This window comes from Mytilinidion resinicola (assembly GCF_010093595.1).
Source record: "Mytilinidion resinicola strain CBS 304.34 unplaced genomic scaffold BDZ99scaffold_3, whole genome shotgun sequence".
NCBI lineage: Eukaryota > Fungi > Ascomycota > Dothideomycetes > Mytilinidiales > Mytilinidiaceae > Mytilinidion > Mytilinidion resinicola.
In genome coordinates, this window is record NW_022985439.1 from 604,200 (window position 1) to 629,470 (window position 25,271).

General features: G+C 53.3%; 10 protein-coding genes across 10 annotated transcripts; 5 read left to right on the forward strand and 5 right to left on the reverse strand.

Moving 5' to 3' along the window:
• Nucleotides 1-2,016: 2,016 nt before the first annotated feature.
• On the forward strand, nt 2,017-3,050 carry BDZ99DRAFT_458674 (uncharacterized protein). The gene has a single exon (XM_033718968.1). It carries the CDS (start codon nt 2,046-2,048, stop codon nt 2,703-2,705), a length of 660 nt encoding a protein of 219 aa, XP_033581644.1. The 5' UTR covers nt 2,017-2,045; the 3' UTR covers nt 2,706-3,050.
• A 203-nt stretch (nt 3,051-3,253) lies between these two features.
• BDZ99DRAFT_506101 (uncharacterized protein) lies at nt 3,254-8,139 on the forward strand (the record flags this gene model as incomplete). The annotated part of the gene is made up of 9 exons (XM_033724153.1): nt 3,254-3,375; nt 3,442-4,206; nt 4,258-4,484; nt 4,950-5,034; nt 5,071-5,110; nt 5,147-5,241; nt 5,275-6,713; nt 6,765-7,044; nt 7,081-8,139. The coding sequence occupies exons 1-9, from the start codon at nt 3,343-3,345 to the stop codon at nt 8,137-8,139; spliced, it is 4,023 nt and encodes a 1,340-aa protein (XP_033581645.1). The 5' UTR covers nt 3,254-3,342.
• Nucleotides 8,140-8,253: 114 nt separating this feature from the next.
• On the reverse strand, nt 8,254-10,551 carry BDZ99DRAFT_494611 (SGT1-domain-containing protein; the record flags this gene model as incomplete). Its single annotated transcript, XM_033723323.1, has 3 exons — nt 8,254-9,992; nt 10,044-10,243; nt 10,413-10,551. The coding sequence occupies 3 exons, from the start codon at nt 10,549-10,551 to the stop codon at nt 8,562-8,564; spliced, it is 1,770 nt and encodes a 589-aa protein (XP_033581646.1). The 3' UTR covers nt 8,254-8,561.
• Nucleotides 10,552-11,333: 782 nt separating this feature from the next.
• Nucleotides 11,334-14,882, forward strand: BDZ99DRAFT_458677 (uncharacterized protein). Its single transcript, XM_033718969.1, has 3 exons — nt 11,334-11,468; nt 11,522-14,184; nt 14,241-14,882. The coding sequence occupies exons 1-3, from the start codon at nt 11,382-11,384 to the stop codon at nt 14,473-14,475; spliced, it is 2,985 nt and encodes a 994-aa protein (XP_033581647.1). The 5' UTR covers nt 11,334-11,381; the 3' UTR covers nt 14,476-14,882.
• BDZ99DRAFT_458678 (pyruvate kinase) lies at nt 14,613-17,335 on the reverse strand. Its single transcript, XM_033718970.1, has 9 exons — nt 17,192-17,335; nt 16,902-17,085; nt 16,789-16,833; nt 16,693-16,739; nt 16,555-16,635; nt 16,382-16,503; nt 15,474-16,307; nt 15,335-15,416; nt 14,613-15,278 (listed from the first exon to the last, which is right to left on the reverse strand). The coding sequence occupies exons 2-9, from the start codon at nt 17,020-17,022 to the stop codon at nt 15,027-15,029; spliced, it is 1,584 nt and encodes a 527-aa protein (XP_033581648.1). The 5' UTR covers nt 17,023-17,085; nt 17,192-17,335; the 3' UTR covers nt 14,613-15,026.
• Nucleotides 17,336-17,721: 386 nt separating this feature from the next.
• BDZ99DRAFT_485308 (DUF1748-domain-containing protein) lies at nt 17,722-18,178 on the forward strand (the record flags this gene model as incomplete). Its single annotated transcript, XM_033722701.1, has 4 exons — nt 17,722-17,727; nt 17,785-17,824; nt 17,879-17,921; nt 18,043-18,178. 4 exons carry the CDS (start codon nt 17,722-17,724, stop codon nt 18,176-18,178), a joined length of 225 nt encoding a protein of 74 aa, XP_033581649.1.
• Nucleotides 18,179-18,621: 443 nt separating this feature from the next.
• Nucleotides 18,622-20,284, reverse strand: BDZ99DRAFT_379247 (FAD/NAD(P)-binding domain-containing protein; the record flags this gene model as incomplete). Its single annotated transcript, XM_033715140.1, has 2 exons — nt 18,622-20,065; nt 20,115-20,284. The coding sequence occupies 2 exons, from the start codon at nt 20,282-20,284 to the stop codon at nt 18,622-18,624; spliced, it is 1,614 nt and encodes a 537-aa protein (XP_033581650.1).
• A 618-nt stretch (nt 20,285-20,902) lies between these two features.
• BDZ99DRAFT_458681 (uncharacterized protein) lies at nt 20,903-21,776 on the forward strand. Its single transcript, XM_033718971.1, has 4 exons — nt 20,903-20,956; nt 21,021-21,064; nt 21,117-21,173; nt 21,245-21,776. Exons 2-4 carry the CDS (start codon nt 21,035-21,037, stop codon nt 21,731-21,733), a joined length of 576 nt encoding a protein of 191 aa, XP_033581651.1. The 5' UTR covers nt 20,903-20,956; nt 21,021-21,034; the 3' UTR covers nt 21,734-21,776.
• A 1,183-nt stretch (nt 21,777-22,959) lies between these two features.
• BDZ99DRAFT_183109 (uncharacterized protein) lies at nt 22,960-23,754 on the reverse strand. Its single transcript, XM_033713068.1, has 2 exons — nt 23,669-23,754; nt 22,960-23,614 (listed from the first exon to the last, which is right to left on the reverse strand). The coding sequence occupies exon 2, from the start codon at nt 23,589-23,591 to the stop codon at nt 23,157-23,159; it is 435 nt and encodes a 144-aa protein (XP_033581652.1). The 5' UTR covers nt 23,592-23,614; nt 23,669-23,754; the 3' UTR covers nt 22,960-23,156.
• Nucleotides 23,483-24,950, reverse strand: BDZ99DRAFT_183058 (RNA-binding domain-containing protein). The gene is made up of 4 exons (XM_033713067.1): nt 24,717-24,950; nt 24,527-24,644; nt 24,125-24,471; nt 23,483-24,076 (listed from the first exon to the last, which is right to left on the reverse strand). The coding sequence occupies exons 1-4, from the start codon at nt 24,754-24,756 to the stop codon at nt 23,637-23,639; spliced, it is 945 nt and encodes a 314-aa protein (XP_033581653.1). The 5' UTR covers nt 24,757-24,950; the 3' UTR covers nt 23,483-23,636.
• Between the last annotated feature and the right edge of the window lie 321 nt (nt 24,951-25,271).

Consider the following 25,271-nt stretch of genomic DNA (forward strand, 5'->3'; position numbering starts at 1 on the left):
AGAGCCCTCAAGCACTTTTGGACACGGATCTCGGCGGGCAGACGAAGCAGAAGTGCGGATGTCTGCTCGAAGGAGAGCTCCGCAAGGCCCAGCTTCCGAACATGTCTATTTCACTTCTATCCCTTCTTCAGATGGGAGATGCAACTTCAATCTCGAAGAGGCCATTTAGGCTAGCGGTCAAGACACGTGTTTGACGCGTCCTAACGCGTCTACCTGACCTCTCACACCTTTTACCTCATCTCACCTTTCCGTCATAACCCGCGCATTTGTCTCCTTCGTATCTTCTCGTCTCGCCGCCCATCACATCCTCTCTCTCACTTTAATCCGGGGATTTTCATCTAATCTTCGCTCCGAACTCAATTCCTGAACCTCACGAAACCGGCTTCAAGAAACGGATTCAAAATGAACACCTGGAAATTTAACGGCAGTGTCCGTTCACTACAGATTTTCCTATACCAACCTCCCATAGTCCGGCCTCAGACGGCTTGCAAGTCACCGCACGAGCGACAGAGCACTTCACCACGCAAATCGGTATCATCAAGCCAAGACACAATCAAGACTGAAGTCTTGAGGGACGGCGGTGAGATAGACTTCGCCGCAGAAGATGACGATGACTCCAATGATTCCGGGCCGGACGATTACCCGGATTTCTATGAAGATGTCTTTCGGGGTCCTCTGCCGTGGAACGATGTTCACTGGCCTGTCAAAATCAAGAAAGAGACCTCTCCGTCTCGTGGCCGCCAAAGGCAGACTTTTCATCCTCTATCTGAGAACGAGGCCAGTCCATCTTCTCGGCAACATTGCTCAGGAGGGTTTCCAGAAAGCCCGCTAGTTAGTGGTGGCAATGATCTTGGGAGTGCACTTGAGTCACTGAAGGAATTGGGAATAGCATATGAAGAGGATTCGGAAGAACCGGAGACACCATGTCCGCGGCGTAGACTTAGACGTCAACGCATCAATCAAACAGCACGCGTGAGTGCATACTTTTCTCGCCGACGGGCTTCAGCAAATTCGTCTCCAAGGCGTGGGCCACACTCAGCTAGCCATGTCCGCGGCGTAGACTTGGACGTTAATGCATCAATCAAACAGCACGCTGGGCCGCCCTCAGCTAGGAGCGGAACACGACTGAACTTTTCGAAGTTCGAGAATCTGTCCGTCCTAGATAGATCTGTTGAATACGCTCCACGTCACACCTGGGCTGGACGAGAACGAGCACTCCTTTGTGTTATCCAACGTGAGGTAACCCGATATTAATGTATCGAGCTTAAACACTAGCCCCTCGAGTAGGATGGTTCACATTTAATAAAGGATGGGATGCTATTAGTTTCATTTTCAACAAGTTAACAAATAACACCCTTCGAGAGACACAAGTGAGGCGCCAGTGGGAGAGTCTAGTCTTCTTCGGCTGTCATCCAATTTGGAAACAAATTTACGATGACACGCCTTTCGAGGATAACCAGGGCGTTTTCAAACAGCAGCGGACCGAAATATTGGCATGTGCGCAACAACACGGTATCAACTTTCAACTCAAGATTACTGAAGATGCTCTTGCAAGAGGAACTCCTTGGCTCTCCCTATCTCCACAGATCCGGCGCCAGTTCAAGGGTTTCCAACAGCAAATACGAGATAGAGAGTGCACACCAGAGGTCCTTGATGCTTCCTATAGAGCCATGGAGGAGGTTGTTTCACCCGATGCCACTCGCCATGAAGATACACATACTGTTTCATCACCTTTTTCGGCCGTTCAGATAACACCGCCCTCGTATCAGTCGACGCCCTCGAGCTTTTCCTCGCGCGGCGTACGCTCGTTGTTAGAAGCTCCAATACTTGCCTATAGAGTCCATGATAGAACCAAACATAGCCCACTTGTCCCTGAGGTGGGCTTTAGAAGTGCGTTTTTCTATGGGCGCCAGCGGGGCGTCACGAACCCTTTACCCTCCGACCATGATCTACTTGACGCTTTCGCGGAAAAACACTTCTGGAAACATGCAGAAAGAACTTCCCCATTTGTCTCAGTGTCGACATCCCTTCTCTTTGCAATCCTAATGGCAAAACGCTCCGCCGAAGAAGGCCAAACCCCCTTCATTGCAATGATTGACCTTACTGCTCTTAAAGGTTCAACCTATTCCGCCTCAGCTGTCATCCGCAAAGTGAAGCGAAGTGGCGATCTTCCCGAGATGCGATACAAAGGCACCGCGGAGTTACTTATTTGGGGCGAGATCCCAGAGACCGCTATCCTAAATATTGTGCCCTACACCGAAATCGAACACCTCGCAGCTACGACACCAGCTGTTGGCGCGATCTTGCGGCTGGATCTGCTTGATCCTAACGCTAGAACATACTACTTACATAAAGATCTTATGATGAAGCCAGTGCGTCTAGACCCGGCAACGGCAACGGCTCTCGGTCAGCTAGCAGATCATTGTTATCTCGGCCTAGCTCCTCCTGCGCAACTCTCCACATTCATACAAAGCGTAGTGGATGGGTTTGCAATCGACGCCACCCAAGTCCTCCATGACGACAAAATCATGCACAAGCTGGGGATGTATTTCCTAAACGCGCTCAACCGGCCTAACCAAGACGACGGGGCCATCATTAACGCCTTCATTAATGGCGTCGAAACCGCCAACGAGAGCCTGGAGCGGAGCCGAAGGAGCCTGGTTTCTCGGTCACGATCACGGTCCGGACGAAAGCGCGGCGTCTAGAAGCAGGACAGCGTAGTTACCCCACAGCGTGTTGAACTTTTACCGTGGTCTCTCGACCCTCCTTGAGTTCATTAACGTTGTCATTTTCGTGAATAGAGTAGACTACTTTATGCAGTTTCGAACGAACCGACATACAATGCTTCGTCATAGACATCCGTACACTCTTTGCCGCTGCGTGAGGAGCTTTATAGTATTTTCAGCAGTCGAAGTAAGAGAGAAGTTCGGCGTTTTGGACAACTGGTAAACTTGTGAGGCTACCCCAGACAGTGTCAACAGAGTGTACGTAGATTGGAAGTGTATCTAATGCACCCAGTTTCAATTAGTACGTTGAAGCCCAATAGACAACGCCTTCTGTATCTATACTAGAAGCAATTTATCATGGCGCCTGCACGTCATAAGGGTGATTATATCCGGTCCTGAGACTAGTACGTTGGACGCCTCTATACGTCGAGGTCCAAGGCAAGGCAGGGAAGGTCACCAGAAGCCTCAACCTCGGCTAGGTCACCCCGCCGTCGATCTCCCGCTTCGAGTTCAACTCTTCCTCTTCCCTTTTGTCAGTTTTAACTCCAACGTCCGTTCTTCGTTCAGTTGCGCGGTCTCAATAATATGCCCTTGTCTTACCGGTGATCGGGGAAACATGAAGGCGGTGGTCATCAGCAAGTTCAGTTCGGTATGATTCTGATGATTCTAGCTCTATTCTATCAAGATCTTCGTCGAAGGTATTCATGTTTGGCAGAATCTCCAAGACGTTGCGCCTGTCGATGCACCAATCCCTAAGCCTAATGGACCACGAGACATCCAAGTCAAGATAACTCATGCAGCTCTCACCCACGTCGATTTATTGTACGCCCAAGGCCTGCATCAGAACAACCGTCGCCATGTAGTCCCACCTTTTATACTTGGTACTGAGTTCGCTGGAATCGTCATCTCTTCACCTCCATCGTCCTCCTTGAAGCCAGGAACGCGAGTCTTTGGGTCCGCGCTTGGTTCTTTCGCGGAAGTGATTAGTGCCCATGAGGGAAGCGTGCGTAAAGTGCCCGACACTTGGACCAACGAAGAGGCTTGTGCGGTTGGAGCGAGTGGTGTGGTCAGCTGGGCGAGTTTAGTGCCTACCGCAAAGTTACAGAAGGGAGAAACCGTTCTTATTCTGGGGGCTTCTGGCGGATTAGGCATAATAGCAGTCCAAGTCGCCAAGGCAATAGGGGCAAAGGTTATCGCTGTTGTTGGAGATGAAGAGAAGGATAGACTCGTGCGAGCGTGTGGAGCTGATGACGCTGTAAGATACGATATTCCTGGTTGGGAAGGTAGGGTGAAGGAGTTGACAGAGGGTGGCGAGGGCGTTGACGTGGTCTACGATGCAGTGGGAGCCGTCCAAAGCAGTATCAAGTGTCTGAAGTATCGAGGGCGCGTTGTCATTGTGGGCTTCGCCGGCAGAGGTGGGAATGTTGAAGAAATCAAAGTCAACAGGGTGCTTCTAAAGTCCGCGACTGTCTTGGGATATGTACGTATGGCGCCATCTCGGGCTTTTGGAACTGGCCCTAACATTGTGCAGAGGTTTGGAGAACATGGACGCCGTTTTCCGGACGAGACAGAAGCTATCTGGGATGAATTCATGAAGTTTGTGGATGATGGCAGCATCAAGCCTATTGTATTTAAAGAGAAGTACGGTGGACTAAGCAGTATACCGCGAGCGCTGGAGGACTTGAAGGATAGGAAGACATGGGGAAGAGCAGTGGTTACGATTAATGCACAAGCTGAAAAGGAGATAGCTAAACTGTAGTAGCTTAGCCTATTCGATCGTTGCAGCTGTCGTCCACATCATGAAGACTAGGATACGGTATGGAACCAAACCTAGGACTGTGTGCGTGCTGAACGAAAGAACCGTCCTTTCTTGTCACCTGGGTATGTCGTGAATCGATAAAGAGATTGAGGCATTGTGGCGCTTAAATGCCAAGGTGCCAAGATATGTGGCGGAATCGCGGCGAAACCGCGTCTCCGTCCTAGGCCGTCAACAGTTCACTTTGCCAACAACCTTCTATCACCCACCACACCCCGCCTTCGCCTTGCTGCTGACAGTTGGGTGCATTGAGCTCACATTGTCTCGCGCTATTCGTCGGAGACACGAACCGGGGCCAGCAACACGGACCCTTCCGACTCTTTCTTTGTCCTCGACCAACCCGCACGACGAGAACCGTCCCATCACCTTGTCACAACCACAGCCATGTCCGCACATGATATCCATAGCGGCTCTGAGTCCGAGGATGACTTCAACCCTCAGCCCGAGATCGACGACGAAGATGCCGGCGACAGCCAACCAGCGAAGCCCCGAGTGAAGGAAGACGTTGACAACGACGAAGACGACGAGACGGAGCAGGCAGCAGCTCCTCGCAACGGCGCCGCTGAAGGTGCAGGCGATGACGACGCGGACGAAGACGAGGCAGAGGATGACGAGGAGGAGGAGGATGAAGAGGAAGAAGAAGAGGATGAAGTTGTGGTGAGCATGCATTCAGCCTCAAAGCTCTCTCACAGTCTAATGGTTTCCTAGGGTCGATCCCGTAAGCGCAGAAAGCGAGATGCTCGCATGCAGTTCATCGATGTTGAGGCCGAGGTCGACGAGGACGAAGAAGAGGAAGAGGAAGAAGACGACGTCCCCGATGAAATCCATCCCGATGACCTCTTGGAAGCCGCTGGCCCCGACCTTGACGACCGACGACATCGAGAGCTCGATAGAAAGCGCGAAGCCGAAGCCGACCTAGATGCGGAGCAAGTCGCGGCACAATTCGACCAGAAGTACAGGCGTAGGGAAATAGCCCGCGGGCAAAAGGCCGCTGGTCCCACACCACTGGATCTCCCTACCGTCGATGACCCTTCCATATGGGGCGTGAAGTGCAAACCTGGGAAAGAGAGGGACATCATTTTCGCTATCATGAAGCGAATGGAGCAACGGCAGGGCACACAGCACCCATTGCGCATCTTTTCGGCCTTCGAGCGAGGCGGGACCATGGCTGGATACATCTATGTCGAAGCCAACGGGAAGCAGGACATGCTGGATGCCATGGCTGATATTCCTAATGTCTATACTGGCAGTGGACCCATTGCGATTGAGGTCAAGGAGCGGCCTGACCTTCTGCGAAAGCGGAAGAGGGACCCTCTCAACCCAGGGGATTGGGTCCGAATGAAGAGACCGCCTCTTTATGCTGGAGACTTGGCTCAAATATACGAGGTCAACTCTAACGGACTGGAGTGCACTGTCAAGCTCGTTCCTCGTCTGGACTACGGATTGCATGAAGATATCAATGCTGCGCCCGATGCAAACAAGAGAAAACGAGGAGCCGCGGCTGCTGGACCACGACCGCCACAGAGACTGTTCAATGAAGCAGATGCCAAGAAGAAGCACATGAAATTCCTCACGCAGATTGGCAGCGCTGGAACGAAATCTTTCCAGTACAGGAACGAAGATTACACGAACGGTCTGCTCATCAAAGACGTCAAGATCAGTTACTTTACCAAGAAGGACGTCAACCCTACCATGGCTGAGATGCAGCTATTTGCTCGACTAGGTGAAGATGGAAGCCAAGAGATTGATCTGATTGCTGTGCAGGCCGCTCAGAGGGCCACCACTACCGGGTCGTCCTTCGTCCCTGGTGACAATGTCGAAGTCTATGAGGGAGAGCAAAAGGGAGTCAATGGCACAACTGTGTCGGTAACTGGTGATATTGTCACCTTGAAGGTCACGTCGGGTGAACTGAAGGGCCAGAGTATCGAAGCTCCCGTCAAAACTCTCCGCAAGCTGTTCAGAGAAGGTGACCATGTAAAGGTCATCGGTGGTAGCAAGTACATCGATGAGGTCGGGTTGGTCACTAAGATCAGGGATGACAAAGTTACCCTGCTTTCGGATTCTACACAGCAGGAAATCACTGTTTTCAGCAAGGACCTCAAGAGAGCAGCCGACTCTGCGCAGCTGGGTAATGACTCTGATTTTGAACTGAGTGATCTCGTGCAGCTCGAGTAAGTACCATCTCAAGTCCTTCGTGATGCAGAATGCTAATAAAAATTCAGCGCCTCGACTGTTGGATATGTGATCAAAGTTGACCGCGAAGTTGTTCGTGTTTTGGATCAAAACGGATCCGTTCGCAATCTCTTGAATTCCCAAATCGCCTCTGTGATTCCATACAACCGAAACGCCGTGGCAACAGACAAGGATGGCTCCGAAATTCGACAAGAGGACATGGTGAAGGAGATTGGAGGCGAAGGCCGGACAGGGAAGGTGGTCCTTATTCACCGGGGCTATCTCTACATCTCCAATCCGACGATATCAGAGAACAACAGCATCTTCGTTGTGAGGAGCGGCAACGTCACCACGATGGCAGCAAAGAGCGGCCGTACCCAAGCCGCTGGCCCCGACCTATCGAAGATGAATCCAACCATGATGCAGGGTGCGAATGGAGCCGCTATGGCGCCGCCTAGGACCATTGGCAGAGACAAGATGATTGGGAAAACCGTCACCGTTCGCAAAGGCAATTATAAGGGCCTGCTGGGAATAGTCCGAGACTCAAACGGCACGGAAGCCCGTATCGAGCTGCACACAAAAAATAAGGTTATTAGTCTTCCTAAGGACCTCCTAGTCATCAAAGACCCAGTCACTGGTAACACCATCGACTTCAACGGCAAGCTCGCTAATCGCTCCCGTGGGATGCCAACGTCATATGGATCAGGGACTCCTAGCAATCGGACCTATGGCGCTGGAGGTCAGACACCATCATGGGGTGGCGGCGGTCAATCTTCCCGTGGCCCTTCTTGGGGGACACCTCATGGTGGAGGTGGACGCACTCCAGCTTGGAACAACTCTAATCGCACACCAGCCTGGAACGGCGCAGGCAACGATGGCTCTCGTACATCATATGGTGGAAATGACGGCTCTCGGACAGCGTATGGAGGCAACGATGGCTCAAGGACAGCATATGGTGGTGCCACAGCCTATGGGGGCAACGATGGCAACCGAACCGCATACGGAGGCGCCAACAGCGGTGGCAGAACTCCAGGTGGCCCTACATGGGGTGCTGCTCCTTCGGGTTCAAAGACCCCTTCCCACGCCTCCAACGGCGCAAACCCGTACAGTTCGAACACTTATGCCCCAACACCCGGCGCATACCACCAAGCGCCGACTCCGGCTGCCTACAACTCCTACGTCGGCGCTCCAACCCCTGGTGGGCCTATGGACGCTCCTACCCCTGGCTTTTCGGCGCCGACGCCTGGTGACACTGCACACCATCCGACTCCGAGAGGCTATGGCGGATATGGAGGTGGTTACGGGGCGACGCCTGCCGCTGCTCCGACACCGGGAGCGCCAACTCCTGGGGCGTGGCAGCCGGAAACACCTTGGAATAACCCCGAGACGCCGGCGGCTGGCGATGATGAACCACGGTACGAGTGAGATAGGCATACTGGGGTTGTGTGTCGAGGGTACGGGATGTCCTAGTTCAGTGGAGAACAATTAGGGTGGGTGGGCATTGCGAGGCGTTGGGACTTGAAAATTCGAGTCTTTTGTATTATTCATTCAATCCAAGATTTTTCAGTCTACCTCTGGTCACAATATGCACCATTCTACAATGCCTCGTCATAGAAATCCGTACACTCGTTTACCGCTGCATGAGTAGCTTCATAGTATTTTCAGCATTCCACATGAGAAAGAGACTCGGCGCTTTGGACCACTAGTAAACTTGCGAGACTACCCCAGACAGCGTCGTCAGGGTGTACGCAGGTTGGGATATTCTATCCGCTGCCCTCGTTTTCTATACATCGCTGCTCGAAGCCCAAGGAGGACATGAGAGATCGAGTTCCGTTTCAATTAAACAATCACCGTGCTCGCTCCTCCTCGTCTCCCTCATCACGGGGCATTTGCACTCTCATCAAGCCTAACATATTACCCACAGGCCCAGACATTCCCCCTTGCCCCTTCAAGCTCTCCAATAGATTCTTCGCAAGGTTGTAGTCAATGTCGACCTCATCTTCAGAAAGATCATTAGCATCTTCCTCGGATGGAATGGCTTTCTCTTTCCCCTTTTTGCTTCCGCTACCACTCTTTGTAGTCGTCTCGCGAGGTGGAGGATCCAACCTCAGAGCGCCAGCTTCCTTGAGCTCTGCCTCCATCCTCTCCATAACATCCCTGATCTCATCTCCCTCAATCACATCTTCTTCGTCCCCATCTGCTGAGTCCACTTCTTGCACTCTCGCAAGTGCTCGTGCCTCCTCGACTAGTGTGGCTTTGTCTGTAGTAGATGGCATCCCCATCATTTCTCGCATCAAGCGGGCAAATTCAGCTTCATTGAACTCAACCTCCTTGTCTTCATCACTGCCGTTGCTTTCATCTTCATCTGATTCATCATCGTTATCGAAATCCATATCGTCCAGTCCCTCAGCACCCTCAACGCCAGCTTCATCGTCGTCGAGAAATGATTCGAATCTTTCAACCATTTTTCGCAAATTCTCTTGAGCCGTCTTGTCACCAAATCCCGTGTCTGCCGCATCTTTCGCTTCCATGCCCGCAGGTTGTCCCGCTGTTTTGGCACCTTTCCCAGCCAGCTCTTTCTCGAAGTCCTCGAAGTTGATATCAAGCCACTTCTCATCGTCTTCTCTGACACCCCATTCTTTGATTTCACAATCACTTGGTAACTGCTCCTCTCCGCTTTCGATGTCTTCTACCAGCAGCTTTATCTCGCGGACAGCTTTCTTATCTTTGTTCTGCTTATCTTGAACCAACATCTCGAAGCCTGCGGCAAGTTTGAGGCCAATCTCGGCCTTTTCCAGATCACGGCTATTTGGAGTCTTCGACACGAAGGAGGCGAGAGCACCGCCCCATAGACCGGGCGGCACCCACTCTTGACTTCTGAGTTGCGCGAAGAGCGTCCTGGTGAAGCGCGTACTCACTTGGACGAAGTCTTCGGGAGGAAATATGAGCTCGGTGGTCTCTTTACGTTGCAGCGAGCGGAGTGATATGGGGTCGCGGAGGTAGAAAGCTTCGACGGCTGGTGCAATGTGGGAGGGACTAGCGTGGAGTATTGCTGCTACTTTCCGTGGAATTGGAATAGTGGCGTGGTGTTGATTGTCAGATATGGCAGACGGGTATGATGAAAGTCGGTCGAATGCCTCTGACTCGGTTTTGATGAGATTTTGAAGTACTGTCGGAGCAGAAGAAATGGTCTGGAGGGACTCCTTGAGCGTTAACGACGTGGTGTTAGATGGTGAGCTCAGTGGTATGATTAGAAGTTTCGAGTTATTGATCCACACCTGTCTAAAGTTAGCAGTTTCTAGCTATTTTGATTCGTGAAGGTTTCTTACCCTGTTTTCAGCAACTTCGGGATTTAGCCATCTGGGAAGCGCGTTGGCGGCCTGGATGAGTAGGAACTCGCCATCTGTGTCGTACACTCGTATCCAGGCATCAGAGAACTGCTTGCTAAGCTCTCGGAGGAGATACACGATTAGCCACTCATCAGCTACAGAATCGCCATAGTTTGTACGTCCGCGGAGGAGCCATGAACCTGAAAGTAGATTAGATATGGGTCTAAAGATGATTGCAAGATAAAGGCGCCGACCAACCATCTTCACGAACGAGTGTAAGCTTGAAGCTTTCCCGCTGCCATATGTATTCCTTGAGCAGCTTTTTCTCAAGATCGTTTGCCACTCGCTGAATTTTTTGCAAGCGCTCACGCTTTTGGATATCCGACAATGTGGCATGGATTAAGATGATCATGTATTCGACACAGTCCTCTGGTAGGTGTTTCGGAAAGCCGTCGAAGCCTTCGCCAAACCATTTGAAGTCGTCTTTTGGGACTTTGCTGTGGGCCATGCCTTGGGTGCAGAGATGACTGGAGTTAAGATGCAAGCTAGGAAAAGGAAAAAGACGAGGATAGACACCACCCTGTTAACAAAGTTGGCTCTGCACAACTTCTTCACGCTAAGTCGGCGCAATGATGGAGTTTGATGAAATGGTGAATGTTCATGGCACGTGCGAGGGCGTTGGAACCTTGGCGTTTTCAAAATCTCACTAGCCTTGTATAGACTAGTGAGCTTTCACTTTTGTTTACATCTATTTCGCGGCTTTGACAACACCTCGCTAATTCAACACTGCTCCGCGCAATCGCTCCACCACCACCCATTCTTTTTCCCATGAAACCTATCTAGGAACATCAACTACCGAGAGCGCTCGTAGTCGGAATGTTTGTCTCTTCCCCGCCCACTGCGGCTGGCGACGCGACGCGAATAACACAGGCCGGCGATGTTTCCTTCAGCCAACTTGCCTCCTTCGCCTCGCCTTCGAAGGGACAGCCCGACTTGATTGCGCAAATACGCGGGGGGCGATCACAGGGCTCACGAACACCATCTGCGCGGAATCCACTTGGTCAGCTTCGACAACCACCCGGGAAAGCGGAGTTCACGCCGCTGCTGAAGAGCGCGACTCACAATAGAATGCAAGCCAATGCAAATGGATATGGCGTGGGGCAACCAGATTTCAAGGCGGATGGAAAGCCGCGTACGCCGGCCGTGATGAAGCCCGGCTTCAAGTTCGACGGCAGTCCCTTACCAGAGGCCACCGTATACGATGCAATGAACTCAAGTTCCATGGGCGAGACTGGCATGAGTGGAACACCACTTCCACCGGTTGCGAGCTCAAGCGCCATGTCGACCCCATTGGCGTTACCCAGACGAGACGGAGAAGGTGCTTTAGATGGAGGCAATATGATGACACTGCGAGAGCAGGAAGCTGTACGTATCAGTCTCCTTCTCTTGGTGCCTCACACTCTAACACGTCACCACAGCGTATCGAATCCATTGACAAAGAGAACTTCGGCCTAAAACTCAAGATTCACTTCCTCGAAGAAAACCTCAAGCGAACCGGCCCCGAGTTCAATCAGAATGCCTTTAGGGAGAACACGGAACTCAAGATGGACAAGGTCACCATTCAGCGAGAGCTACAGAAATATCAGAAGATGCTCAAGCGCGCCGAGCACGAAATAGAGGAGTATAAGAAACAGTTCCAAGACTATGTGGAAAAGGTCAAGCGTCGACACAAAGATGAAGGCATGCGAGAAGAAATGGATGAGCTGCGAAGGCTTGCCGATGAGCGAGCTGGTGATCTGCAGGAGCGAGAAGCCGAGCTTGAGAATCTCAAGCGCGAGGCTGCTAACATGAATGACAACGACGAGGAGCTAGAGGAGCTCCGAGGGGAACTGGACGATATGGAGGCGGAAATCAAGGAGAAGGACCGACTTCTTGATGAGAAGAAAGACGAGCTTGAGGCACTCCAGGCTAAGCTTCAGGCAGGGGAAAGTAATCAAGATGGTGAACTCGAAGAAAAGGAGCGCTTGATCGACGAGCAAGCCAATCAAATCGAAGACTTCCAAGAACAACTCCAACAATTGACACTGGAGAAGGACGGGCAGATTGACGCCCTGCAAAAGAAGATTGATTCCATGGATGCACGCAAGGACCAGGAGCTACGAGAGCTTGAGGAGAGGCTGGAGGACGCCGAACAGGCCGAACGACAACAAGCCGAATCTTTGCGCGAGAAGGAGCGACAGCATGCCGAAGCTGCGCGGGATAAAGAAATGGAAATCAAAGCTCTCCAACGACAAGTACAGGCAGCCGAGCGCGCAAAGCAAGGCGAGATTGACGCTCTCATCGATAGATTACGCCTGGCAGAGTCACAAGGTGACAACCAGGTCCAGCTTGCTCAACAGGCCGCCCAAGACGCACACCAGCAAGTCCTCCACGTGACACGCGAGAAGAACACGGAGATGGAACTCCTGCGGTCTCGGCTTGATGCTGCAGAGGCGAAGGAAGACGAGCTTGATGATTGTCGCCGACAGCTACGTCAAACGCAAGAAGATGTCAAGCGCCTACGGTCAGAGGAATCACTACGAGAAGAAGACATTCAACAACTTCGTAAGAGCCTCGCTACAAAGGACCAAGACCTTGAGAGGATCAAGCGGGAACGCGATACAGCTATGCAAACCGTCTCTTCCAAGGAAACACAGATTGAAGCTCTACAAAAAACGACCCGTGAGCGTGATAACGCCCTGCGGGAGATCCTCGCTCTCCGTAGTACTCTCAAAGAGCGGGAATGCGAGCTTGAGACTACGCAAAAGACAATCTCAACATTGGAGACAGCTCAGCAAACAAGTCTTCACAGCCTGAGGACGCTTCAATCGACCCTGAATGAGCGAGTACGGGACCTGGAGACCGCGCGGAAGACCATTGAGGAACGGAATGCTGAGCTAGAGGCTCTTCGGGAATATGCCGACGAGCCTGATACTCAGCTCGAAGCTGTACAAAACATTGTGCGCGAGCGAGACCACGACTTAGAGTCTCTCCGTGACCTAGTTAACTCCCAAAGGGGCCAACTTGATGACTTCCAGCGGACAGCCGAAGAACGACTAGCTGCCATGGAGCATTTGAGGACTGAGCTGTCCAACACGAAGCAGGACCACGAAGATGAAATCCAAGTGTTGGAAGAGAGCATTGAAGAGGCCGACGAGGAGAAGCGGGGCCTTGAAGCTAAGATTGCTGTCCTCGAGAAGGAGATCAAGGGTTCCTATGATCTTCAAGCCAAGATCGAACCACTTGAGAAGGATCTACGGACTGCACAGCGGGAAAAGACGAAGCTCCAGTCACGAATCGAGAGCCTAGAAAAGGATCTCAATGTCGCGGATCAAGATCGCGAGGCCCTTACCACTCGTATGGAGAAACTCAACAAGGACATCATATCCGCACGGCAAGCTTCCAGCGCCAGCGCAGATGTTACGATTGCACGGGAACGCAAAGACCTTCATAATCTCCTTAAGACTGCAAAGCTCGAGGCCGAGGAGCTCCAAGTCGCCGTTGAAGACAAAGAACAGAAGCTCGCTGATGCGGAAAAGCGATTACGCCAGGAGGTGCGGGACCGAGACACCAAGCTACGAGCTGCGGAGACCGAAGTCCAGAACCTGCAACTCCAACTCTCAGAAAAGGATGGTGAGCTCTCGGCCTACGCATCGAAGCTAAGGCAGGAATCTACAAGTAAGGAGTCCCCGAAGCGGCAGTCACGGGAGCTTCGCGATCTCCAGAACCGTCTCCAGACTGCCGAGCTGGCAGTTGAGGATCTCCGAATCCAGATCTCGGACCGCGACGAACGTCTAGCTGCTCTCAAGACTGAGTCGAAGAACATTGTTCGCGAAAAAGAAAAGAAAATCCGCGCGGCTGAACTCGGCCTCGCATCCGCCCAGAAACAACTCCGGGCTGCAGCGGACAACAACACCGTCGATCTCATGGAACTCAAGGAAGACATCATGGACAAGGACAAGCGACATGCCGGCGAGCTTCGAGGCTTGGCAAAGCAAATTCAGTACTTGCGTGCCAAATGTCAACGCGAGGAGGGCTTCAGGGAGGCACTCGGGTTTCAGAAGAAGTTCTTCCTGATGATGATTGAGGTGTATGGTCAATGGTATGTGCCCACTCCCTTGGACTTTGGAAACCATAAAAAGCTAATTCTTTCCATAGTAACAGAGAAGACTTGAAGCTCATCGAAGAAATGGGCATCACGCCTGACATCTCCATCCGCGAGAAGAGGCACTCTCTGCGCTCCGTGGGCCTGATGGTGATTGCAAGTGTGCGGATGCGGAAGATGCAGATGGACTGGGCGGGTAACAAGAAGCTGCACGCCGCCCTAGCGAGGAAGGTGGAGGCGATGAAAAGGCAGAGCCGAAGAAACGCAGGCATTGCAGCAGCGAGGTAGAGGAGGAGCCCCTGTTCTCGACAGCACTATTGAGTGCTCACGCAGCTCTGCTTGTATGATGATGACTATGAGACTGCGCTTTGGTTAGCTGTTTTAGCATTAGGCGTCTTGGGCGGGTTGGAGCATGGTCTGGCGTTTTGGGAATGTGCATACACTCGTTTGCCGCTGCGTGAGGGAGCTTCATAGTGTTTTTCAGCGTTCCAAACCGGAGAGAAGTTCGGCATTTTGGACAGCTAGTAGACCTGTGAGGCTACCCCCAGACAATGTCAACAGGGTGTATGTGAATTGGGAAATGTATCTGCTGCCCCCGGTTTTTATTACCAAGGGACCTCCACTTTCTCCATCCAGGCACTGTAAACCCCTGGCAGAATGTATAGAGACTTCCATTGCATTCTATTGCATACCATCCCATTTGCTCAAGTATCCGCAAACCCTTAACGGCCGTGTTAGAACCCTGCCCTTCCTACCTACCCTATGAACGAAGAAGTATTACGCGCCAAGCCATACCCTCATTCGCTTACCGCAGATTGTACGCCTGAATGCAAGCCCATCTAAGATTCCAAGTCCAAACCGAGGTCGTCCTGGGCGGGGACGATGCGGAGGGTGTTGGTGTGGCCCATGCCTCCTCGCCAGCCCTGCACACAGATAACGGGGTCGCCCTTGTTCAGCACGCCGAGTTTGATGGCGTTCATGATGCCGTACTTGAGGCGGCGGTCGACGTCCTCTTGCCACGGCACGGTCTTGAAGTCGGGCTTTTCTTCAGGGAAGTAGAAGGGGTAGACGCCACGGTAGAGATGGGAGTACTGAGAAGATAGTGTTAGTGGCATGCTTATAGAGGATAATAGGGGCAAATTCTTACCCTAGAAGCAGCGGCGTTACGGGTTACCATGATGATGGGGCACACGGGACGATACTTGGAGACCAGACGGGCGGTGTTGCCGCTGATAAGCGTTAGCTCTGGACGCTGCGATACACGCCTTATGACTCAAGACACTTACCTAGTTGTCAAGACCAAGATGGCACCGGCGTTCTGTTCCAGACTGGCACTGACAGCCGCCATAGCACAGGTCTCTGTGGTAGGAACAGGCACAGGGGCCAACTTCCTCAACTCATCGAAGGCGTTGACGTATGGAATAGCCACTTCGGCAAGCAGACAGGTCTCGTGCATCATGGTGACAGCTTCGACGGGGTAGTTGCCCTTGGCGGTCTCGCCCGACAACATGACGCAGTCTGCACCGTCCAAGACGGCGTTTCCTACGTCGCTGACTTCGGCACGAGTGGGACGGGGGTTGTATGTCATGCTCTCCAGCATCTGTGTGGCGCAAATAGCGGGCTTGCCAGCGATGTTGCACTTGGTGATCATCATCTTCTGCGCGATGAAGACCTGGCTGGGAGGGATCTCGATACCGAGATCGCCACGGGCAACCATGACGCCGTCTGTCTCCTTGAGGATCTCGTCGAAGTTGTTCACACCCTGCTGGTTCTCGATCTTGGCGATGATCTGGATATCCTTGCCCTCTTCGCCCAGCACCTCGCGAATAGCAGTGATGTCGGAGCCCTTGCGGATGAAGGAAGCGAAGACCATGTCGACCTTGTTCTTGACACCGAACCGCAGATCGGCCTTGTCCTTCTCGGACAGAGGCGGTAGATCCACATCCGTCTTGGGCAGGTTGACTCCCTTCTTGGACGAGATCTTGCCGTTGTTCACGCACCTGCACTTCAGAGTCTTCTCGTCGGTCACCTCGATGACTTCGAAGGAAAGGACACCGTCGTCGACGTAGATGGTTCGGCCAGCCTCGATGACTTTGGTGATGTTCTTGTAGTCGACGTACCTGAGTGGTGGATAGCGTCAGCAGTGTCCTCGAGCGCCTCCCAAGACCAGTTCCAGCGGCGAAAGCAAGCCTACATGTTCTTGTTGTCGCTCTTGGTGGCATATGCCTCATCGGTGGTGATGTTCAAGATATCGCCCGCGCTGATTGGTAGATCCGCGTCACCAACGGTGTTACCCGTCCTAATTTCCGGTCCTTTCTATGCATGTATGAGTGGCGATGGCAGGTGAGTTACGGAGAGTGAACGAACGGTATCGAGGGCAATGGCAAGCGGCCTGCCGGGCATGGACTTCTCGGCCTCCCGCGCATTGTCGATGACAGATTGGTGGTACTACTCAAGTGGTCAACGGGTGTGCAGTTGGAAGACTGCCGCTGCGTCGAGACCTACGTCATATGTGCCGTGGGAGAAGTTCATGCGCACAACATTGAGGCCAACTGTTGGAGTCAGCAGGGCCGGGCCCAGGCGTTTGAAGCTGGTACGAACCTTTGCGGAGGGCATTGATCTTCTCAGCGGAGTTGGTCTTGGGGCCTAGCGGGCGTCAGCTGAGTCGCCAGCGTGCTTGGAGCTGCCTCAAGCTGGTTCCTGGCGTGACTGACCAATTGTGCCAATGATGGAAGTGCGGCGGTACTCCTTGGCGGGGTGGTATTCGGTGTTGAGCTGCGACAGCCACTCAATGCGCGTCCTGCCGGCGTTCAGGTGGTCGAGCGCGTTCGCCATGTTGACGAAGTGTGGTCGGGGAAGGAGTCTGGAGTGCGGGAGAGCGAAGGAAGCGATTCAGAGCTGAGGACAACTACAGATCAGCGGACTGCTTAATGTCTGGAGCATGGATAAATGGTTGGGTTGGGGCCGGGGTCGAGTTCGGACAGCGAAGAGTGGGACGGGCTACCTTTGCAGCGAGCGGCGACGTGGGGCCGGTCGAGGGGTGTTTGCACAGCGTTGCGGCGTGCGAGCTGGCGGGCGAAGAGAGAGGCCGCGCGGATTATATACAGCGCCGTGGTGCGAGGAGAAGCACGCAGAAAAGAAGCAAACCTGCCCCTCTGCGCCCGCGTGGTTGACGTCTGGCGGCTGGTTGAAAAGCTGCGCAACACCCCACCAGCCCACCAGCTGCCCGCCGGCCACCAGGCCACTGGGCCGCCTTGCAGTCGGACGCGATGCCCGATGCGGCCGCGACAGCAAAAATTTCGCCTTTGTCAGCCCTGCGCGGTTCTTTTGGCGGTTCGCACGTGACGCCTGCCAGACCGCCGCGTGGGACCACCTGCCTCGCCTCCACGGCCGGCAAGCCTCTCCCTTCGCAGCATCCCCAACCACCGTCCTGCGCCCATCTCAACACGTCTGCCAGCTCCTCGCGCGCCCTCGCACGCCGCCGCCCTCATCCTGCACACCGTCAGCCTCCTCCGCCGCCCCAGCTAGCCCACCATGGTTGTGCGTACCGTAATTACCTGCCCGCACGTCGTTGGGGCCAGCAACTAACCGTTGCAGCTCGGCCGCCTCACCCACTATGCCTTTGACGCCATAATGAGTGCGCTTCTCCAGCCCTGCTGCCATGTCTCCAGCCAAGCTAACGGTTCCCCAGTCTCGGCCTTCCTCGCCGGAGTGAAGCGCTCCACTGGCCTAACGTACGCCTTTCCCTCCCCCACGTTCCGCCCGCTGCTGCGTTATACGTTTACGTCGCGCTGTCGAAATGCCGCACAATGGACACCTGGCTAACATGTCCCACATCCTGGGACCCAGCCCTAGCATAAAATCAGAGACCATTTCTGAATCGCCCAGCATCAAAAAGTGGATCGACAACTACCTCTGGGCCGGCGAATGGGTTATGGACCAGAGTGTCGCCGTCATGGCGTCCACTTCATACTTCGAGCGGAAGCGCTGAGCCACCGAGTGAGTCGTTTGGGCAGCACGTGTTTTGGGGATTCCCCGGCGTCGACTCGGTGCTATCGAGAGACGGATCCGTGACGAGAACGTGTAGTCATGCTGCGACGGATGGGCTCACGAGGTCATGGCAGGCGTTTGGGAGGATCGCTTTTTCTGGAGTTCCATATTATACGATTATACAATGCCTCGTCATAGAAACCCGTACACTCGTTCCTGCCATCCTGACATGGACTGCTGCCAAAAGCACTGATTCAAAAATATAATGAAGGAACACGCGACATTTGATTGGTCAAGGCTGTCGTGTCCGCGGCGAATCAGCCTTCGCCAGGACACTTCAAACACTCAAGCAGTTTCTCAACCAAGCGTTCTCATACATGCTCCACAAATGACTACAAAAAACAGCAGTATCAACCCCGATGGCCGCCTCGCAGATTCAACAAACTATTGGATAGCAAATCCAGGATATCCCAACTCAATCACGCTGGTGATACGCTTTGTATAGTCCACCACGCCTCCTAAGTAGTTCAGCATCTCCTTTGCCTTTCCAGGGATATTAGTTCCCATGTACTCCGAGTTCGTGTGCGGGAGGAGCGTCATGTCCCCAATGCCGTTCGTCAAAGCTCTCCATGCCTGCTCCGTCTCTTTCTGGGTGTCAATCTTGATTTTTCCATGTTTGGACATGTATCCAATGGTATTGACAATCCAATCGCCCTGAATCTCAGCACAGGTAGGCCCGTTGCAGAACGATGTGGGACCTTGAGGACCATATGGGAACATCATGTTTGGAAAGCCGTTCGTCATCATCCCAAGGTTGGTGTATGTGCCCTGGGCCCATTTCTCCCGGAGAGATTGGCCGTCCACACCCTTGATGTCGATCGCAAGAAGCCCGCCCGTAACAGAGTCGAAGCCGGTAGCGAGAATCAAAATGTCTACTTCACGCAGGGCCCCGTCGGCCGTGATGACGCCGTTGGGCACAATCTCCGTAATTGCATTCGCTTTAGCGTCGAGCAAATCGACGTTGTCCTGGTTGTACACCTCGTAATATCTCTGTTCCAAAGTCGCGCGCTTCGTGCCGAAGTAATACGGCGGCTCTTCCGGCGCAAGTAGCTCTGCCTTCTTGGGATCGTTGATGCGTGGAAGCACTTTCGCTCGCCAGAAGTTGTACGCATGGCGGCTCGATTCTGGGTTCCTCAAGATGTCTTGGTAGTTCGCTAACCAGAAGGATAGGCCGCCTTGATCCCAGGTCTTTTCGAAGAACGTGTTCCTTTCTTCATCTGACACATCTGCGGCGTTCTGAGGACTGAACTCGCGATCCAAGCCAGCGAAGGTCAGCTTGCGCAACTCGAAGAGGTTCTTGTATTTCGACTTGTCTTGGTCCTCTTTGCTCAAAGGCCCTTGTTTCATTGGCAGGGAGTACGTGGGGTTGCGTTGGAAAACGGACAAATGAGCAGCTTCCTTTGCAACTTCCTGGATGACTTGGAGGCCGCTGGAGCCGTTCCCAACAACAGCAACTCTCTTGTCTTTGAAGTCAATTCCCTCCTGCGGCCACCTGGCACTATGGCAACTTAAGCCTTTAAAGGTATCCAATCCCTTGAACTTCGGAATATATGGCTTCGCAGCGAATCCCGTGCACACGATGAGGTATCTGGCAGTCTTCTCTCCGCCACTGGCATCTGTGACCCGCCAGAAGTTTCCAGCCTCGTCCCACTGGGAGCCGACGACTCGGGTGTTGAACTGGATGTCCTTTTTCAGATGCAGCTTGCTCTCCACATGGGCAAAATATTTCCTGATTTCGAAGACATCCGGATACTTCACTGACCAAGTCCAGTCGCGCCAGATCGACTCATCGGAGAACTCATAGAGCGGGACCTTGGTGTCCACACGACTGTCTGGAAGTTAGCATAGTTTAATTATTCGACACGGCAGACACCTACGCGCCAGGATAGCAGTTCCAGTACCAGACGCCCCCGAGGTCCGCCCCATCATCCAGGACAATGGTCTTGAAGCCCGCTTCGCGAAGCTTGTGCAAGGTGTAGCACCCTCCAAAGCCGGCCCCGATGATCAATGCATCATATTCTGGAGAAGTTGTTGATACGGAACCCATTGTAGCTCTGTCAATATTAGCGTGAGCCTTCACGAAGAGAGTACTAGGCAAGGCTGAAGGAAACAAGTCGAGTGTATATCGATAGTTAAGGAGAAGGATGAATGGAAGAAGCAAACAACATCGGGCACAGTTCTGGGGCTGAAACTTACGATATTGTGAAATTCGAAAGGTGCTCTACGTGGCATGGTTTCGCAGCATATCGTCTCCTAATATACCAGTCTTGAGATCCCGCAGGTATTCTCCAAAATCATGAAAGCCAGGGGTTTCTCTCAACGGAGTAAATTATGCTGGAAATACACCACCTGCCACTATCCCCATGACCAGTGCTCATCGTCACTTTCGATTTTGGAAACCAAGTCGAATGGCGTGGACGAAGCTAGGATTCCCCAGATCTACCCAACACCCCGTCGAACAGCCTCCATTGTCAAGCGGTTGAACTTGCGTTGTATCAGACATCAGGAATTAGTCCGGCTCTTCCATATCTCGATGTAATTGGGCACCACGAAATTCCCCGATGCCCCGGATGCCGCATTGACTACCCCACAAGTCGGCCTGTAGAGTCTTTGAGAATTTGATTAAGGCGCGCGGGGTAAACTGGGGTCCAGAGACATATTTATAGCAGAAGCAAAAGTTGACTCTCACTTCAAGCGGAAAATATCGGCCTTGGAATCTGTGAGCATTCTTCAAAAAAAAAAAAACCAACCAAATACCACGAAAATACCAACGGAAAGTCAAGATTCATCAGCCACCATGGACAAGAACGGATTCGTCAAGAATGATGTAAGGCTTTTCGAACAAAAAGTTAACTTGCTAGTGACTAATGTAGTAGTAGGCTGCGTATAGCGCTGTTGCCAAGCAGTATGAGTTCCTTCACATGAAGCCCAGCAAAGTGAGTATCCCAAGCCCAAGCTACCTTCACGTCCTCTGCTTTGCTTCCAAATCTAACAACACCGCACCTAGTACCACAACCCCGCCCTCGTAGACGCGGAGCAAGAAGTCCTCGACCAGCTCTACCGAGGCTGGTTGCACTACTGGAACCTCGAATCCCGCGCTGACTATCACAACGGCATGGTGGGCGCGCGCCGCTTCTATGACTTCGACGACATGCTCAGCTACGACATGTTCGGCAACACGGTCCGCGGCAGCTTCGAGGAGCACTTCAACTCCATCTTCCCGTACTGGAACGACGGCGAGATGGAGTTCAAGGACATTGAGATCACCGCCGTGGCGCCAGACTGGGCCTACAGCTCCATGATCCAGCACACATGGGGCAGCGCGGGCGGCGTGCCGTTTGACACGGCCTTCCGACGAACAGGAATTGCGCATAAGAATGAGGCGGGCGAGTGGAAGTGGGTGCATGAGCATTTGAGCTTCCCGACAGATATGAAGACGAAGCAGGCGGATTTCACGGCGAGCTTGGACCCATTGAAGGCGACCAAGTTGACGTAGTTGGATAGCTTGACCTTAGCCTTACGGAGCTAGAATGTTAGAGGCGTTTGAGAATACCGGCCCGCTGTCAGGGGTGAGGCTGAACGACTTTAGCAGATGTGTGGTGCCAAAAAAAAACCCGTAATCATCCCGGGGGCCAGAATTACCCCGGGGTTCTTCCTAAGTCGCAATACCTACATCTATGATTGAGCCTCAAGGCTAATGCTATGGGGGCCTGCATACCTTGGGGATCAGCTTCCGCTGGACGCGCATGTACTTCGTCCTTGCATATCGCTTGCCGCAGATACATGTCGCAGTAGTCAAGCGCTTTGGTACGCTGAATTAGACACCCATGATACTGTCAGAGTTCAATCTAAAAAGCTTCTGATTGTATCTATGATCGGTTTTCTAGAGCCTCTCTGGCTGCCGTTTTTAGTAATCGAGGAATGTTAGCCAGTCAATGAAAACCATGCAAGCGTATCAAGCTTTCCATGCATAACTCAATCAGACCATTACGGTCCAGATTCTCAGTCTTGCACCGTGTTGCAGAAATCGGTGGAGGTCTCGGCCCGCGAGGCCAACACCCGAGTCTGTCTCGCTGAACATACGCGCAGCATTCCACTACAGAAAAGCTTCGCTTCCTGGGTCGACGCATCTATCCGCAAATTTCTGGGGGTGTAACAAACGGAGCTGGACATCTGCTTCGGGAACTTGCCTAGCATGCGGGAGTGCCCGCACGACTCCCGAATTTGTTTTCGCCAAAGCCGTGGCATAAACGCACTAGAAAAGTACACCGTTTCGTAGCACCGAAGTGACCTAGAAAGATATCAATATGATGCTAGGAACAAGGGAGGAATTTTATGTTTGTGTCTTGTTACGCAATCCGATAGTCCTGCAAGGGAGCAAGTGAACTACGTCCAAGGCAAATAAGGGCTTCCAAAAGTCCACGGGATACCGAATGCTAATCAAAACGTCATTAAGCGAAGAACTGCAGAAGGCACGACACAGGTAAATTCAAGTAGACTCACCACAGGCGACAATTTGAGCCGGGAAGTCCACGAGTGCCCGACGCAGCCTGGCGCTACATCGGGTACGAGGATGGCCCATAACAGAACGTTGAGCAAGGCGAACGAACTTTCAAAAGTGAGATTGTGGCAGGTCGTCACGGGTATCAGGTTCGCGGGTCGACAGAGTCCTTACCATAGGAGCATCTTTACTGGGGCGGTGCAGGCGAGTCTTACTGATTTGCTATTCTGAGGACGTTGTAGGTTACGCCGGCGACTTGAGCTTGCCGCAAGTCATTATGTTGCGCATGTTGCAGAGCTGTTGTAATTGGTCTGGCTAGGTATCTTAAACCCGCTGATCTGGACTGAAGTCCGAAGACGGCCAGGTTGTACAAAGGCAGTTGTGAAAATGCTGAGTGGATGAGGGAGCTGATTCTTGTTTACAGTGAGGGCGCAGTTGACAAGTGCTGTCCAGGGGTCCTTCCAGGAAAGTATGCAGCCTCCCACTGCCGATGCTCGATCATCTGCTGATAGGCGTGAATGGCACCCAGGTTGCCGGCGGCCAAGCTCACTAGAGAGATGAAGAAACGGACGAAGGCGGGGGAAACGCATAGTAGTACAATTTGGTGCCGATGCTGTGTCGAAGAGCACCTCACCCCATTCTCGCCGTGCCGAAAACCCAGACCGATAGCCGTAACTTTTGTTGATGTGCCGAGAAGCTGTGCTGCACAGAGCCGAAGAAATCGAGAGTCGCAACCAAGAGAGAAGGAAGGAGGTGATACAGAAAAAGGGAAATCTTGCCGGGGAGGGCACGTTGTCGAAGACCGTCGTTGAAAATTCGGGCTTCCAAGTCTCCAAACCTTGAGGTCCTCCATAACTTCTCAGACTCTTTTGGAATCTGGGTAGATTAGCGAGGTGCTTCAATTGCGAGCGTAGTGGAAGTCGTCACCACGGTCGTCGTAGGATCTGCCCCCGCCGCCGTAGGCATCGCGACCTTCCTTGTGAGGAGGATCAGCGTACGGAGCTCCGCCAGCGCCTCCAGGAGGAGGGCCTCCGGAGCGATCGTAGTATCCGCCGCCGCCTCCTCCTCCGCCGCCACCACCACCACGGCGCTCGTCTCCACGGCCACCATACCGGTCGTCACGCGATGAAGCATAGCGGTCTACGCCACGAGAGCCATAGTCATCGCGATCGCGGCGTCCCCCACCGCCGTATCCACGGTCGTCGCGGTCTCCGTAGCGGGAGCCTCGATAGCCCCCGCCATAGTCATCGCGTCGACCATAACCGCCGCGTCGGTCGCTGTCGTAACGGTCGTTGAATCGACCTCCTCCGCCGCCTCCACGGCCTCCCCTAAAGTCCTCTTCTGGTCTGTTAGCTTACATGAGAGAATAGGGCGAAGCAAACTCACCGCGTTTAGGCGGACCGAAGTACTTGCCCGGAGTCGGGGTTCGTGGACGGGCACGACGGGCCTTCTCGATGCTGAGAGTCCTACCCTGGTGAACCTCGCCTTGAAGACCCTCTTTGGCGGCATCCGCTTGGTCAGATGTCACCATTTTGACGAAGCCGAAGCCACGGGATTCCCTAGTGTGAGGATCACGCATGATGTTGCACTTCTCGACGTCGCCATACTTCTCGAACAGGGTAGTGACCTCAGCCTCGGTGAGGCTTGGATGGATGCCGGTGACGAAGAGATTTGAACCAGGATTGCGAGAGTTGTCGTCCTCGCCTTGCTGACGAGGCTCGGGAGGGGGGCCGCTGTGAGGTGTTAGCGATCGATACACCGTTTTTTAGAGGCGGCTGCTTGACTTACCGGCTGTCCATACGGTCGCGATCGTTGGGAGAGGCACTGCGAGCCCTCCCACCATCATCATCGCGACGGTCGGCGCGTGGTGAGCGGCTCCTGTCACGGTCGTAGCCGCGAGGCTCGTCTGCGCGTTGGTGTTGGCAAGGCTGGCTAGAAAACGCGGAAAACGATGTCGCATGAGTGAAAGGTTGCATACCGTCGTAGCGTGGCTCGGTCTCGTACTCCATGGCGGACATCGTTGTGCAGGTGTTTGTGGTGAAGTTTGTTTTGACCAGCGAAGTTTGAGCGCGACAGGCGGAGGGCGGGCGGCAGCTGGAAGTGCAGTCGCTTACGAAGACGCTGCTCGTGGTCAACGGCAATAAGGAGTGACAGAGGTTGCTTGGGTTTGTCGAGGTGAAAGTGACGAGGTGGAGGATGGGAGGGAGGAGCGACGAGGTTGAGTTAGTGAGGCAAGCAAACGCCAGGTTTGAGAAATAGGCGAGAGCTGAGGCCGCCCAGCCCTTGGGCCAAGGGGGCGCTGCGAGAGGCTCCCGACCGCGCCAGACTAATACTCCCAGTTCAAGGCTGAGTTGGCCGAAGGAGACTCGGTCACACTGATATCCAGAAGACTTCACTTAGGCGGCATAGCTTTCTCAACGTGTTTGGGATGGAGCGAAGCTTCCATACCATGGGGGCGAGATACACATCCTGTTCAGCTTATTTTGAGTATATAGGGGCAACTCATGCAGTCGTAAACAACCCAAGCGGGGGC

Bases quoted from the DNA above. Each gene is read 5' to 3' on its own strand.
- BDZ99DRAFT_458681 (XM_033718971.1), top strand. From the start codon at position 21,035: ATGGACAAGAACGGATTCGTCAAGAATGAT. The intron at 21,065-21,116 runs GTAAGGCTTTTC...ATGTAGTAGTAG, and splicing joins ACGGATTCGTCAAGAATGAT to GCTGCGTATAGCGCTGTTGC. The intron at 21,174-21,244 runs GTGAGTATCCCA...CACCGCACCTAG, and splicing joins TTCACATGAAGCCCAGCAAA to TACCACAACCCCGCCCTCGT.
- BDZ99DRAFT_183058 (XM_033713067.1), bottom strand. From the start codon at position 24,756: ATGTCCGCCATGGAGTACGAGACCGAGCCACGCTACGACG. The intron at 24,472-24,526 runs GTAAGTCAAGCA...AACACCTCACAG, and splicing joins CGCGACCGTATGGACAGCCG to CGGCCCCCCTCCCGAGCCTC. The intron at 24,077-24,124 runs GTGAGTTTGCTT...ACAGACCAGAAG, and splicing joins CTTCGGTCCGCCTAAACGCG to AGGACTTTAGGGGAGGCCGT.
- BDZ99DRAFT_458677 (XM_033718969.1), top strand. From the start codon at position 11,382: ATGTCGACCCCATTGGCGTTACCCAGACGAGACGGAGAAGGTGCTTTA. The intron at 11,469-11,521 runs GTACGTATCAGT...ACGTCACCACAG, and splicing joins CACTGCGAGAGCAGGAAGCT to CGTATCGAATCCATTGACAA. The intron at 14,185-14,240 runs GTATGTGCCCAC...TTCTTTCCATAG, and splicing joins ATTGAGGTGTATGGTCAATG to TAACAGAGAAGACTTGAAGC.
- BDZ99DRAFT_458674 (XM_033718968.1), top strand. From the start codon at position 2,046: ATGGCAAAACGCTCCGCCGAAGAAGGCCAAACCCCCTTCATTGCAATG.
- BDZ99DRAFT_458678 (XM_033718970.1), bottom strand. From the start codon at position 17,022: ATGGCGAACGCGCTCGACCACCTGAACGCCGGCAGGACGCGCATTGAG. The intron at 16,740-16,788 runs GTTCGTACCAGC...TGACTCCAACAG, and splicing joins GATCAATGCCCTCCGCAAAG to TTGGCCTCAATGTTGTGCGC. The intron at 16,504-16,554 runs GTTCGTTCACTC...ATACATGCATAG, and splicing joins TTGCCATTGCCCTCGATACC to AAAGGACCGGAAATTAGGAC.
- BDZ99DRAFT_183109 (XM_033713068.1), bottom strand. From the start codon at position 23,591: ATGGAGGACCTCAAGGTTTGGAGACTTGGAAGCCCGAATTTTCAACGA.